Source organism: Salmo trutta, chromosome 4 (genome assembly GCF_901001165.1).
Source record: "Salmo trutta chromosome 4, fSalTru1.1, whole genome shotgun sequence".
Classification (NCBI taxonomy): domain Eukaryota; kingdom Metazoa; phylum Chordata; class Actinopteri; order Salmoniformes; family Salmonidae; genus Salmo; species Salmo trutta.
In genome coordinates, this window is record NC_042960.1 from 60,576,708 (window position 1) to 60,592,009 (window position 15,302).

The 15,302-nt window shown below is 39.6% G+C and overlaps 1 protein-coding gene across 1 annotated transcript; it reads right to left on the reverse strand.

Annotated features, from left to right (window-relative positions):
* Positions 1–8,976: 8,976 nt before the first annotated feature.
* Positions 8,977–11,828, reverse strand: LOC115193061 (golgin subfamily A member 6-like protein 6). Its single transcript, XM_029752045.1, has one exon. It carries the CDS (start codon positions 11,826–11,828, stop codon positions 9,000–9,002), a length of 2,829 nt encoding a protein of 942 aa, XP_029607905.1. The 3' UTR covers positions 8,977–8,999.
* Between the last annotated feature and the right edge of the window lie 3,474 nt (positions 11,829–15,302).

A 15,302-nucleotide genomic window follows, 5' to 3' on the forward strand; every position in this document is an offset into this window, starting at 1 on the left:
TTCCAAGCAGGAAGTGGCCTGTCTGTGAATTTGCAGTTCTTCTTTTGGTTCTCTATCGAAACTACAGTATCGGAGCTGTTACGAAGCACTTTCTAATGCTTCCATTGGCTCTCTAAAGCCTTCAGAAAGCGGATTGAGGTGTCTCCTGTCTCTGGGCAGAGTATACTAGCACAGTTTGTTAGTGGTCTGCCTAGTGACAAAGAGATTGGAGATGCACGGTCCCGCGACCATGCTGTTTTTTCGTTTCTCTCTTTGAATGAATACACTATTGTCCGGTTGGAATATTATCGCTATTTTACGAGAAAAATACCATTAAAATTGATTTTAAACAGCGTTTGACATGCTTCTAAGTACGGTAAAGGAACATTTTGACATTTTTTGTCTCGAAATGCCCTCGCGCGTTACCCTTTGGATAGTGACCTGAACGCACGAACAAAACTGAGGTATTTGGACATAACTATGGATTATTTGGAACAAAAACAACATTTCTTGTGGAAGTAGCAGTCCTGGGAGTGCATTCTGACGAAGATCAGCAAATGTAATACCATTTTTCTAATAGTAATTCTGAGTTTAGTGAGCCCCGAACTTGGCGGGTGTCAAAATAGCTAGCCATGATGGCTGAGCTATGTACTCAGAATATTGCAAAATGTGCTTTCGCCGAAAAGCTATTTTAAAATCTGACATAGCGATTGCATAAAGGAGTTCTGTATCTATAATTCTTAAAATAATTGTTATGTATTTTGTCAACGTTTATGATGAGTAATTTAGTAAATTCACCGGAAGTTTTGGGTGGGAATGCATGTTCTGAGCATCACATGCTAATGTAAAAAGCTGTTTTTGGATATAAAAATGAACTTGATTGAACAAAACATGCATGTATTGTATAACATAATGTCCTAGGAGTGTCATCTGATGTAGATCATCAAAGGTTAGTGCTTCATTTAGCTGTGTTTTGGGTTTATGTGAAAATGGCTGTGTGATTCTTTTTGGCTGTGTACTCTCCTAACATAATCTAATGTTTTGGTTTTGCTGTAAAGCCTTTTTGAAATCGGACAATGTGGTTAGATTAACGAGAGTCTAGTCTTTAAAATGGTGTAAAATAGTTTTATGTTTGAAAAATTGAAATTATAGCATTTTTGAGGTTTTGTATTTCGCGCCACGCTCTACCATTGGATATTGGCGAGGTGTTCCGCTAGCGGAACGTCTGTCCTCAATATTAATTAAGGCTATGTTAATCGTTAGAACCTTCATAGGATCTTCGTTAAATCTCAGAGCTGTTTGCCAAAACCATAATGAGTAAAGTGCAGTTGAAAACGCTGCCTCAGGACACACGTAGAACAGCTAAGTGCTTTGTTAAATGCTTTTTTTGCCCTTCCACATCACTTTCTACACAGAAGATCTCCCCTAAACATAGAAACAAGCTGTTTATCTGTCTCTCTGTGACTGACGATAACTTCGGCACAAAGTTGACTATAAAATAAACAGTTGCCAATGTCTTGGCAATTCAACAAGCGAAGTTCAGTAGGCTACATAGGCCTATATTTCAATCATATTGAAATCAATTTAATCTTCAGTCAATTGAGTTCTATTTGTAGACAAAACGGTCTGTCATTTTTGCCTCAATATATATTTCATGATGTTTAACTACATGTGCCAAATGAATCTGTGATTTAGTGCATTATTATAGGGTAAGCATCAGAATAAGCCGCCTCAATATTTTGCAGCCATAAGGTGGTAATAGCTCTCTAGGAGCTGATCCGTCATCAGTATTGTGGAATAATTCTAATGTTAAGATAAGATTTGAATGGAGAAATCTGATCACAGAGCAGCCCTGCTTTTCTTTCAATCAGTATCGACACCTACTCCAACGATGCACTTAGTGAACGTTCTCTTTGCGTGGTGTTTTGGGAAACGCATGTGACATCTTCGGCCGTTACAAGAAAGCTGCATCACTTAAACACTAGGAAGCTTCAGTTCCATCGCTATCGGGAAACCGGGCTTTGGTCTTTACCTTTACGCTTTGCTGGCTGATCCTCCTGAGGGTTCAGAGTCTTTGACTCAGCTGCAGCAACCAAGGAGACATCTAACAAGGAAAAGGAAAATGAAGGATATTAATACCAACAGGGGGGAGGGGGGTGTAGTTGTTTAACACTTTCAATGTACAAAAGAACTGTAAACTAAGATGACCTTTGCACTGGGTCTGTTTGACCTCAGCACCAGCCGAGAAGATGGAGGAATCTGGGGGAGACAGTGTAAGGGAAAGTTTTGAAGCTACCCTCACATATCACACTTTATTCTCTGTCTATGCCCTTTTTACCTTTGAGCTTTGCTGGTTGATCCTTGTCAGGGTCCTGAGTCTTATTAACCTCCGCAGCAACAGAGATGGAGTAATCTGACATTTGAAAAAAATGGTGTGTGAAAATGTGGGTGAAAAGGTAAGTGTTAATGATATCATGGGAGTTTTCTACAATTAGAAAATATTTGTGATGATTTTCACATGCTGTCAAACAAGATCAGCACTCCTCATTGTATTTCCACTGACTGCCTTCTTACCTCCGCACGTTGCTGGTTGGTCTGTTTCCTCATCAATCTCAAAATCAGATGTCATTTCCTCAGTCTCACTGTCACTCTCTGACCAGTCAATGTCCAGGTCCTTTTCACCTTTGACCTTTGCTGAGTCCTGAGTCTTTCCTCCAACTACAGCAAACACAGACAAATCTGACAAGAAAAGAGAGAGAATGGACATTAACACACACAGAAAAACAGAAATAAGAGAAGCGCCTTGAACATGCTAATAAACTATCTCAGCATTCAATATTTTATCAATATGTTATAATCCAGGGCCCGGTTTCCCAAAAGCATCTTAAAACCTGTTTGGGATAGGGGGCAGTATTTTCATGGCCGGATTGAAAAAACGTACCCGATTTAAACTGGTTACTACTCTTGCCCAGAAACGAGAATATGCGTATTATTAGTAGATTCGGATAGAAAACACTCTGAAGTTTCTAAAACTGTTTGAATGGTGTCTGTGAGTATAACAGAACTCATATGGCAGGCAAAAACCTGAGAAGATTCCAAGCAGGAAGTGGCCTGTCTGTGAATTTGCAGTTCTTCTTTTGGTTCTCTATCGAAACTACAGTATCGGAGCTGTTACGAAGCACTTTCTAATGCTTCCATTGGCTCTCTAAAGCCTTCAGAAAGCGGATTGAGGTGTCTCCTGTCTCTGGGCAGAGTATACTAGCACAGTTTGTTAGTGGTCTGCCTAGTGACAAAGAGATTGGAGATGCACGGTCCCGCGACCATGCTGTTTTTTCGTTTCTCTCTTTGAATGAATACACTATTGTCCGGTTGGAATATTATCGCTATTTTACGAGAAAAATACCATTAAAATTGATTTTAAACAGCGTTTGACATGCTTCTAAGTACGGTAAAGGAACATTTTGACATTTTTTGTCTCGAAATGCCCTCGCGCGTTACCCTTTGGATAGTGACCTGAACGCACGAACAAAACTGAGGTATTTGGACATAACTATGGATTATTTGGAACAAAAACAACATTTCTTGTGGAAGTAGCAGTCCTGGGAGTGCATTCTGACGAAGATCAGCAAATGTAATACCATTTTTCTAATAGTAATTCTGAGTTTAGTGAGCCCCGAACTTGGCGGGTGTCAAAATAGCTAGCCATGATGGCTGAGCTATGTACTCAGAATATTGCAAAATGTGCTTTCGCCGAAAAGCTATTTTAAAATCTGACATAGCGATTGCATAAAGGAGTTCTGTATCTATAATTCTTAAAATAATTGTTATGTATTTTGTCAACGTTTATGATGAGTAATTTAGTAAATTCACCGGAAGTTTTGGGTGGGAATGCATGTTCTGAGCATCACATGCTAATGTAAAAAGCTGTTTTTGGATATAAAAATGAACTTGATTGAACAAAACATGCATGTATTGTATAACATAATGTCCTAGGAGTGTCATCTGATGTAGATCATCAAAGGTTAGTGCTTCATTTAGCTGTGTTTTGGGTTTATGTGAAAATGGCTGTGTGATTCTTTTTGGCTGTGTACTCTCCTAACATAATCTAATGTTTTGGTTTTGCTGTAAAGCCTTTTTGAAATCGGACAATGTGGTTAGATTAACGAGAGTCTAGTCTTTAAAATGGTGTAAAATAGTTTTATGTTTGAAAAATTGAAATTATAGCATTTTTGAGGTTTTGTATTTCGCGCCACGCTCTACCATTGGATATTGGCGAGGTGTTCCGCTAGCGGAACGTCTGTCCTCAATATTAATTAAGGCTATGTTAATCGTTAGAACCTTCATAGGATCTTCGTTAAATCTCAGAGCTGTTTGCCAAAACCATAATGAGTAAAGTGCAGTTGAAAACGCTGCCTCAGGACACACGTAGAACAGCTAAGTGCTTTGTTAAATGCTTTTTTTGCCCTTCCACATCACTTTCTACACAGAAGATCTCCCCTAAACATAGAAACAAGCTGTTTATCTGTCTCTCTGTGACTGACGATAACTTCGGCACAAAGTTGACTATAAAATAAACAGTTGCCAATGTCTTGGCAATTCAACAAGCGAAGTTCAGTAGGCTACATAGGCCTATATTTCAATCATATTGAAATCAATTTAATCTTCAGTCAATTGAGTTCTATTTGTAGACAAAACGGTCTGTCATTTTTGCCTCAATATATATTTCATGATGTTTAACTACATGTGCCAAATGAATCTGTGATTTAGTGCATTATTATAGGGTAAGCATCAGAATAAGCCGCCTCAATATTTTGCAGCCATAAGGTGGTAATAGCTCTCTAGGAGCTGATCCGTCATCAGTATTGTGGAATAATTCTAATGTTAAGATAAGATTTGAATGGAGAAATCTGATCACAGAGCAGCCCTGCTTTTCTTTCAATCAGTATCGACACCTACTCCAACGATGCACTTAGTGAACGTTCTCTTTGCGTGGTGTTTTGGGAAACGCATGTGACATCTTCGGCCGTTACAAGAAAGCTGCATCACTTAAACACTAGGAAGCTTCAGTTCCATCGCTATCGGGAAACCGGGCTTTGGTCTTTACCTTTACGCTTTGCTGGCTGATCCTCCTGAGGGTTCAGAGTCTTTGACTCAGCTGCAGCAACCAAGGAGACATCTAACAAGGAAAAGGAAAATGAAGGATATTAATACCAACAGGGGGGAGGGGGGTGTAGTTGTTTAACACTTTCAATGTACAAAAGAACTGTAAACTAAGATGACCTTTGCACTGGGTCTGTTTGACCTCAGCACCAGCCGAGAAGATGGAGGAATCTGGGGGAGACAGTGTAAGGGAAAGTTTTGAAGCTACCCTCACATATCACACTTTATTCTCTGTCTATGCCCTTTTTACCTTTGAGCTTTGCTGGTTGATCCTTGTCAGGGTCCTGAGTCTTATTAACCTCCGCAGCAACAGAGATGGAGTAATCTGACATTTGAAAAAAATGGTGTGTGAAAATGTGGGTGAAAAGGTAAGTGTTAATGATATCATGGGAGTTTTCTACAATTAGAAAATATTTGTGATGATTTTCACATGCTGTCAAACAAGATCAGCACTCCTCATTGTATTTCCACTGACTGCCTTCTTACCTCCGCACGTTGCTGGTTGGTCTGTTTCCTCATCAATCTCAAAATCAGATGTCATTTCCTCAGTCTCACTGTCACTCTCTGACCAGTCAATGTCCAGGTCCTTTTCACCTTTGACCTTTGCTGAGTCCTGAGTCTTTCCTCCAACTACAGCAAACACAGACAAATCTGACAAGAAAAGAGAGAGAATGGACATTAACACACACAGAAAAACAGAAATAAGAGAAGCGCCTTGAACATGCTAATAAACTATCTCAGCATTCAATATTTTATCAATATGTTATAATCCAGGGCCCGGTTTCCCAAAAGCATCTTAAAACCTGTTTGGGATAGGGGGCAGTATTTTCATGACCGGATTGAAAAAACGTACCCGATTTAAACTGGTTACTACTCTTGCCCAGAAACGAGAATATGCGTATTATTAGTAGATTCGGATAGAAAACACTCTGAAGTTTCTAAAACTGTTTGAATGGTGTCTGTGAGTATAACAGAACTCATATGGCAGGCAAAAACCTGAGAAGATTCCAAGCAGGAAGTGGCCTGTCTGTGAATTTGCAGTTCTTCTTTTGGTTCTCTATCGAAACTACAGTATCGGAGCTGTTACGAAGCACTTTCTAATGCTTCCATTGGCTCTCTAAAGCCTTCAGAAAGCGGATTGAGGTGTCTCCTGTCTCTGGGCAGAGTATACTAGCACAGTTTGTTAGTGGTCTGCCTAGTGACAAAGAGATTGGAGATGCACGGTCCCGCGACCATGCTGTTTTTTCGTTTCTCTCTTTGAATGAATACACTATTGTCCGGTTGGAATATTATCGCTATTTTACGAGAAAAATACCATTAAAATTGATTTTAAACAGCGTTTGACATGCTTCTAAGTACGGTAAAGGAACATTTTGACATTTTTTGTCTCGAAATGCCCTCGCGCGTTACCCTTTGGATAGTGACCTGAACGCACGAACAAAACTGAGGTATTTGGACATAACTATGGATTATTTGGAACAAAAACAACATTTCTTGTGGAAGTAGCAGTCCTGGGAGTGCATTCTGACGAAGATCAGCAAATGTAATACCATTTTTCTAATAGTAATTCTGAGTTTAGTGAGCCCCGAACTTGGCGGGTGTCAAAATAGCTAGCCATGATGGCTGAGCTATGTACTCAGAATATTGCAAAATGTGCTTTCGCCGAAAAGCTATTTTAAAATCTGACATAGCGATTGCATAAAGGAGTTCTGTATCTATAATTCTTAAAATAATTGTTATGTATTTTGTCAACGTTTATGATGAGTAATTTAGTAAATTCACCGGAAGTTTTGGGTGGGAATGCATGTTCTGAGCATCACATGCTAATGTAAAAAGCTGTTTTTGGATATAAAAATGAACTTGATTGAACAAAACATGCATGTATTGTATAACATAATGTCCTAGGAGTGTCATCTGATGTAGATCATCAAAGGTTAGTGCTTCATTTAGCTGTGTTTTGGGTTTATGTGAAAATGGCTGTGTGATTCTTTTTGGCTGTGTACTCTCCTAACATAATCTAATGTTTTGGTTTTGCTGTAAAGCCTTTTTGAAATCGGACAATGTGGTTAGATTAACGAGAGTCTAGTCTTTAAAATGGTGTAAAATAGTTTTATGTTTGAAAAATTGAAATTATAGCATTTTTGAGGTTTTGTATTTCGCGCCACGCTCTACCATTGGATATTGGCGAGGTGTTCCGCTAGCGGAACGTCTGTCCTCAATATTAATTAAGGCTATGTTAATCGTTAGAACCTTCATAGGATCTTCGTTAAATCTCAGAGCTGTTTGCCAAAACCATAATGAGTAAAGTGCAGTTGAAAACGCTGCCTCAGGACACACGTAGAACAGCTAAGTGCTTTGTTAAATGCTTTTTTTGCCCTTCCACATCACTTTCTACACAGAAGATCTCCCCTAAACATAGAAACAAGCTGTTTATCTGTCTCTCTGTGACTGACGATAACTTCGGCACAAAGTTGACTATAAAATAAACAGTTGCCAATGTCTTGGCAATTCAACAAGCGAAGTTCAGTAGGCTACATAGGCCTATATTTCAATCATATTGAAATCAATTTAATCTTCAGTCAATTGAGTTCTATTTGTAGACAAAACGGTCTGTCATTTTTGCCTCAATATATATTTCATGATGTTTAACTACATGTGCCAAATGAATCTGTGATTTAGTGCATTATTATAGGGTAAGCATCAGAATAAGCCGCCTCAATATTTTGCAGCCATAAGGTGGTAATAGCTCTCTAGGAGCTGATCCGTCATCAGTATTGTGGAATAATTCTAATGTTAAGATAAGATTTGAATGGAGAAATCTGATCACAGAGCAGCCCTGCTTTTCTTTCAATCAGTATCGACACCTACTCCAACGATGCACTTAGTGAACGTTCTCTTTGCGTGGTGTTTTGGGAAACGCATGTGACATCTTCGGCCGTTACAAGAAAGCTGCATCACTTAAACACTAGGAAGCTTCAGTTCCATCGCTATCGGGAAACCGGGCTTTGGTCTTTACCTTTACGCTTTGCTGGCTGATCCTCCTGAGGGTTCAGAGTCTTTGACTCAGCTGCAGCAACCAAGGAGACATCTAACAAGGAAAAGGAAAATGAAGGATATTAATACCAACAGGGGGGAGGGGGGTGTAGTTGTTTAACACTTTCAATGTACAAAAGAACTGTAAACTAAGATGACCTTTGCACTGGGTCTGTTTGACCTCAGCACCAGCCGAGAAGATGGAGGAATCTGGGGGAGAGGGAGGTGGGATACAGACAGTGTAAGGGAAAGTGTTGAAGCTACCCTCACATATCACACTTTATTCTCTGTCTATGCCCTTTTTACCTTTGAGCTTTGCTGGTTGATCCTTGTCAGGGTCCTGAGTCTTATTAACCTCCGCAGCAACAGAGATGGAGTAATCTGACATTTGAAAAAAATGGTGTATGAAAATGTGGGTGAAAAGGTAAGTGTTAATGATATCACGGGAGTTTTCTACAATTAGAAAATATTTGTGATGATTTTCACATGCTGTCAAACAAGATCAGCACTCCTCATTGTATTTCCACTGACTGCCTTCTTACCTCCGCACGTTGCTGGTTGGTCTGTTTCCTCATCAATCTCAAAATCAGATGTCATTTCCTCAGTCTCACTGTCACTCTCTGACCAGTCAATGTCCAGGTCCTTTTCACCTTTGACCTTTGCTGCCTGGTCTGTCTGACTGTCGTTAGTCTTTCCTTCAATTGCTAGTTGATCCTCGCCTGGGCCCTGAATCTTAACTGTCGTTGCTGTGAAAATTGAAAAATCAGAAAGAGATGACAATGGTGTGAAAAGGTAAGTGCCATTGATATCAGTGGAGTTAACTACATTTAATCACAGATCAGTGATAATTTACATATGCTGTCAAACAACTGTATTTTTTTACCTTTGCACGTTTCCGATTGGTCTTCCTGAGGATGCTGAGTCTCTTCCTCTGCTCCAGCAAGTATCCTGTCCTCCTTCTTCTCCTCCTGACTCTCTAACTGTCCTTTGTCCTTTTGGTCATCCTTTTCTTTCTCTTTGTTGGATTTGACACTCTCACTGTCATTGCTATCTGCCCCCTTTCCAGGAGCCAAAGTGAGCTCGTCAGATTCTGTTGCGCCATTGGTTTTGTATGTCTCTGTGTCTTGGCTTTGACCCTCTTTTCTTTCACCCTCCTCTCTCTTTGTGTTGCTTTGGGTTGTTTTCTCTTTCTCAATGTTGTTGTCTGTATTGTCTTTGTCAACCATGTCTTTCTTCATGTTTGGTTTCCCACTCTTATCATCATCACATTCACTTCTTATCACATTTCTTCCTGTTCTCTCATCACTCTCAATATCTGTCTTTTCTTCAACCTCCTCCTCCTCATCCGTTTCCTTTATTTCTTCACTAATGTCCTCAGTGTCACCGTCGATTATTTCCTCAATCTCGATGTAGTCACTTTCTGACCAGTCTATATCACCTGCCAGGTCATTTTGAACTTTGACTTTTGCTGGTTGATCATTCTGACAGTAATTTGTAGCTACCTTCTCCTCAACAAGCATATTTTTATGTCCATCCTTTTGTTTTATCTCAGTGAAATCATCATCATCATCACTACTGTTACCTTTTTCCTCGGTCAGGAGTGCTTCCATCGTTTCATTCTTCTCTTTGTCTGTCTTCTTTTGGTGTGTTTTGGCACTTTTACTGTCATCACCATCTGAACATTCTGCATCACTTCTGTATTTCTTCCCATCACTCTTGGAGTCATCATCCTGGTCGCCATCCCTCTCTTCATGCTTTGGGTTGATTTCCTCGATCACAGATGTGTCACAATCTTGCCGCACACCTACACTGTTGTCTTTCTTCTCATCTGCACTGTTTTCCTTCTCAACCTTTTTGGTTGTTTTGACAATTGCAGTATCACTGTCTGGTGTTTCCTCATTTTTGCTATCGTCAGTCTTCGGACATTCATCACTTCCAAAGTGAAATTCCCACACATCCAAGGCTGTCTTTTTTAGCTCTTTCATCCTCGCTGTGTCTTCCACCCTCTTTCTTTCCTCCTTCTCCTCCTCCATCATTGTATTCTCTGCATGCTGTTTTTCCATCTTTATCATCCTCTCCTCCAACTCTCTCAATTTTCCAAACATTTCATTCTTCATGTCTTCCAGTTTCCTCATTTTCATTTCCTCCTCGTGCTTTCTTTCCTCTTCTTTAATCTGACTCTCATGTTCTCTCTTCCTCTCCTCCTCCCTCTCCTCCAGCTCTCTCATTTGTTTCTCCACGTGTGTCATATTTTCTTCTGCAATCTGTCTCTGCCTCTTTTCTTTCATTAGATCCTCTTCCAGTTCCTTCATTTTCATTTCCTCCTCCTGCTTTCTTTCCTCTTCTCTTTTTCTCATCTCTTCTCTAATCTGACTCTCAAATTCTCTCTTCCTCTCCTCCATCTCTCTTATTTTTCCAAACATTTCATTCTTCATGTCTTCCAGTTTCCTCATTTTTATTTTCTCCTCGTGCTTTCTTTCCTCTTCTCTTTTTCTCATATCTTCTCTAATCTGACTCTCAAGTTCCCTCTTCCTCTCCCCCTCCCTCTCCTCCAACTCTCTCATTTTTCCAAACATTTCATTCTTCATGTCTTCAAGTTTCCTCATTTTCATTTCCTCCTCGTGCTTTCTTTTCTCTTCTCTAATCTGACTCTCAAATTCTCTTTTCTTCTCCTCCTCCCTCTCCTCCAGCTCTCTCATTTGTTTCTCCATGTGTGTCATATTTTCTTCTGCAATCTGTCTCTGCCTCTTTTCTTTCATTAGATCCTCTTCCAGTTTCCTAATTTTCATTTCCTCCTCATGCTTTCTTTCCTCTTCTCTTTTTCTATCTTCTCTAAACTGACTCTCAAGTTCTCTCTTCCTCTCCCCCTCCCTCTCCATCATTTGTTTCTCCATGTGTGTCAAATTTTCTTCTGCAATCTGTCTCTGCCTCTTTTCTTTCAGGAGCTCTCTCCTGTCTCTTTCCCTTGCTTCCTCCACACACTTTTCTCCCATTTTATTTTCATCTTCCTTTCTCTCTTCCAGGTCTCTTCTCTTTCCATCACTCAGTGTCTCTGTTAGCCTGGCTTGCTTTTTCAGCATCTGTTGTTCTTCTCCCATCTTTCTCTTTCCTTCTTCCACCTTTCTCTTTGCCTTCCTTTCTGCTTTCATCCATGCCTCTTCCTTTCGGATGTCTTCTTCCTTCCAGTAAAACTCTTCCCATTCCTCCACTCTCTTATTTTCAGATATCTCCCACTCATCTCTCTCCTTCTGTCTCTTCTTCTGGAGCTCCATCCATTTCTCTACCTTCTGCCTCTCAGATTTCTTCTTGAACCTCCTCCTTTCCTCCTCCATCTCTCTCTCCCTTTCCCTCATTCTAATATCCATTAACAGCAACTCTTCATCCTTCATCTGATTTATTTTTGCAAGCTCCTTCTTCTCCTCCCTCTTCATCCTCTCAAGTCTGTCCCTCTCCACCTCCTTCAACACCTTCTCTCTATTAATCTCCAGATACTGGTAATCCTGCTGTTGTCTCTCTTCTCCATACATCTCCATCTTCTGTCTCTCTATCCGTCTCGTCTCCTCTATACAGGCCCATTGCTTTAGCAGGCCCACCTCCTTCCTTAGCAGGCCCACCTCAACATGCCAGTCGCTCTGACCAATACTGTGCACTTCCATAACGAATGAGCTCTAAAAGAGAGTTCGTAAATGTTAGCATCCTACAGGATGCTGCTAAAGAAAACAAATCCTTAAACAACCTAAAGACGGCATCGGCATCAAAAGGCATCAAGTAAATCACTTTTAACAGTTCCATCTTTCTTTTTTACCCAATTGCCAAAGATGAATTTGACCTTAATGTACAGTATCTTCCAAATTGACAGAAATGTTATTATTGTGAAAATTACTGACAATTTCCCAGAAGATTGTCAATTGGAAGTTTATTTTACTTCTGTGTCCTTGTGCAAACTTCAAAAACCCTTCTGTAAACTACTCTCATATAAATAGAATGTCTAGAATGGAAATAGCCCCTCAGGCCCTGGCAATTTGACTGCACCCTCTCACGGTTACACTGAAAATGGCTAGCTTGGCATTGTTATACACAATTGCCATGGTTATTTGAAACGCCATAGCAAGGACTTTTCATTGAAATGTGTGTAATGTCAGTTGACATTAAATGAGCACAATACAATCCTGTACTTGTTGGTTAATGGAGGACACTTCTTCCTGCTTTGCTAAGGGTGCACCCATCAGCACGACATTGAATTGAATAGGGATGTCCTTTCTAGCAATTATATTTCTATGCCTACTCTAACCATCTGTAGAATATCACCTCTCAACCATATTGTGACCATAGAGATCCTATTAAATTACTAGAGGGACTATGTCATAAACTATCAAATTTCCATAATGGGGTGAAATTGGCAGCCATCTTGGTCAGGGAGAAATCCAAAGCCAGTCTAATTGGAATGAATGGCTGTAGCGGCATAGGTGATGCATTTCCTGCTTTTACTTATGCAGGAAAATAAAAGTAAGGCATGTGATGTAATGAAATTATAGTCAACCTAAAATACTGTCATATAATTAATTGGAAATACAGTTTTTATACCAATTGTTTTACACAATATCCTATCACAGCACTGGGAAACCATGGTTAACCAACTCCCTGACCAACATCGCTGACGTTTGGACCATCATAAGAAGGTTAATTTCCATTCTAGTATTCTAATTCCTAATTCTATGAATTTGACAATGTGTTTCTCACTGTGACACAATAGCAACGTAACGTTTGGATGAATTGGCTCAGTAGTGTGAAAAGGGTATATAGCCCTCTGTACCTCTAACCTCTTACCAGTAAGAACCATTGCACCCTGTCATGGATGAGGGAAGATGTGTGGGCGGGTACTGAGGAATAATTTTCTCCGCTCTGCTGTTGAGTATTTTTCTCCACTCAAAGGCCTAATGCACTAATTTGGTGGGAAAATACATTTGTAATAATAAAAAATATCAAATGTATTTATTTGTATTTATTTATTACAATTTATCAGGGGGTGCTGCAGCACCCTCAGCACCCCTACTTCCTGTGGCTATGTATCCTGTGATTATAGTGACAGTATTTCCAAAAAACATGACCTCCCAGTTTCCCCAAACACAATTTACATGCATTCATTATAGCCATTCAAACTACTATTAAAGCATTTTAACCTATGTGGTGTCTTTCATCAATGCCTACATTTCTAGTACCTCTAATACATTATTTTGCATCTCACCATAAGACAGCCCTGTATCCAAACTTAACAAGCTGTGACCAACCAATTATGCAAACTTCTCTTTATACTATAGATTTGTGTAAATCTTTTAAAAATGTTTATAGTATAGTACACTATGCTGTTAAATGTGTTTTAAGACATTACTAATCAATTGAAACTCCTCAGTAATCAAGCTCAGGTTCGGTAATCCAGATTATACAGTTATCAGTTTAGATAAATGAATGCAAACCAATATATAACCAAGAAAATATTAATTTAAACATAAGACAGGAGTTAGATACTTACAGTAGGCTACACAAATGGATATGAATTTCTATCATATTTGCCTAAAACCGTCCTCTCCGTTATAGTAGATTCACCATAACTTTTGGAGAAATGTATAAACATGACTTACCAATATGATGACCTTCTCCAACTAATCTTCTCTCAGAATGTTCTCCCACCTAAGATTCTAGCCTAATGGCAAGAGGATTCTATCTTCTTATGACCGCATGATCCATTATGACATCACTCCAAGAACACAATTACTCATCCTCAATGCTTCACTGTGTACAACTACAGACTCCAAGTTCATTGTTTTATTTATTTCACCTTAATTTAACCAGGTAGGCCAGTTGAGAACAAGTTCTCATTTACAACTGCAACCTGGCCAAGATAAAGCATAGCAGTGCGACAAAAACAACAACACAGAGTTACACATAAACAAACGTACAGTCAATAACACAAAGGAAAAGGAAAATAGAAAGATCTATGTACAGTGTGTGCAAATGTAGAAGAGTAGTAGAACTCACACAGCCACTACATAACAGAGATGTGTTGTGTTCCAATAAAACCAATGTGGCTTTGTTAGTGGGATCATTGATTATACAGTACTGGCCATTGAAGACGTTGTTTTCCTGAATGATCTACTGCAGTGACTAACTGGCACATAAATTGATCTGCTTTGCAGCAATACATTTGGTAAGAAATGCATTCATTCCCTTTCAACATCCAAACTTCATGGAATTAACAAAAGCATAATTTTAGAGTACTGTTTATGACCTGCTTGACCTTAAAATGAGTCCTCAAACGAGAGTCCAGAGAAAGAAGAAACACTGCCTCACGCCATGGAAGATCTAATTACAAACCACCTCCAGGAGAGTCTAAAGACCTACTGCACCCAAATGTACTAGGTGCTTTTAGCAATGCAGCTGTACTTACAGTACATACACTAACGTTGCTTTCAATTGTACTGGGTGGCACAACAACAGTCTGTGGGAAGCAAGAAGCTAAATACAATTCCATTTACACTCACTGTACTGGTGGGTAGGGCGGTTGAACATTATGACGGGGGAATATGAGACAAAATATCTAAAGGATAATATTATTGAACAAACTTTACAAGCGTGGGTCTGTAGTAGACCCACTTCCTCTCATCTTACCTCATGCCAAAATAAAACTCCCCCACAAGTTATTCATTTTTTTGTCCACCTATGGCGGAAGTGCAAGGACTATAAGTGCTAGATAGAACATAGACTTAGATAGACATGGCATCATTGTATCTGTTCTATTATAGCATCTGTGCGAGTACGGGCAATGCCATTGAGATCATCTCCATTTTGAAGAAGTCCATGTTCTTCTACTACTACGTTTATGAGTTGGCAAACAAACTGAAAGGGTGCATACTGCCATCTGGAGTGTGTTGTTTGAACAGATATAAAGCCACGTTTGGCGATTTACTGCCAACTGCAGCTATGGAATGTTTGCTCACAAGTGTAATTCATTGGCTGATCCCTCCTGGTGACCTGGATGGAATTATGTAATCCTTCCTTAACTCCTAGGAAGTCCCACCCAGTTGACTACTTTGAAATGGTGAAAGTCCTCAATGGTGCTGCCCATGCTAAAA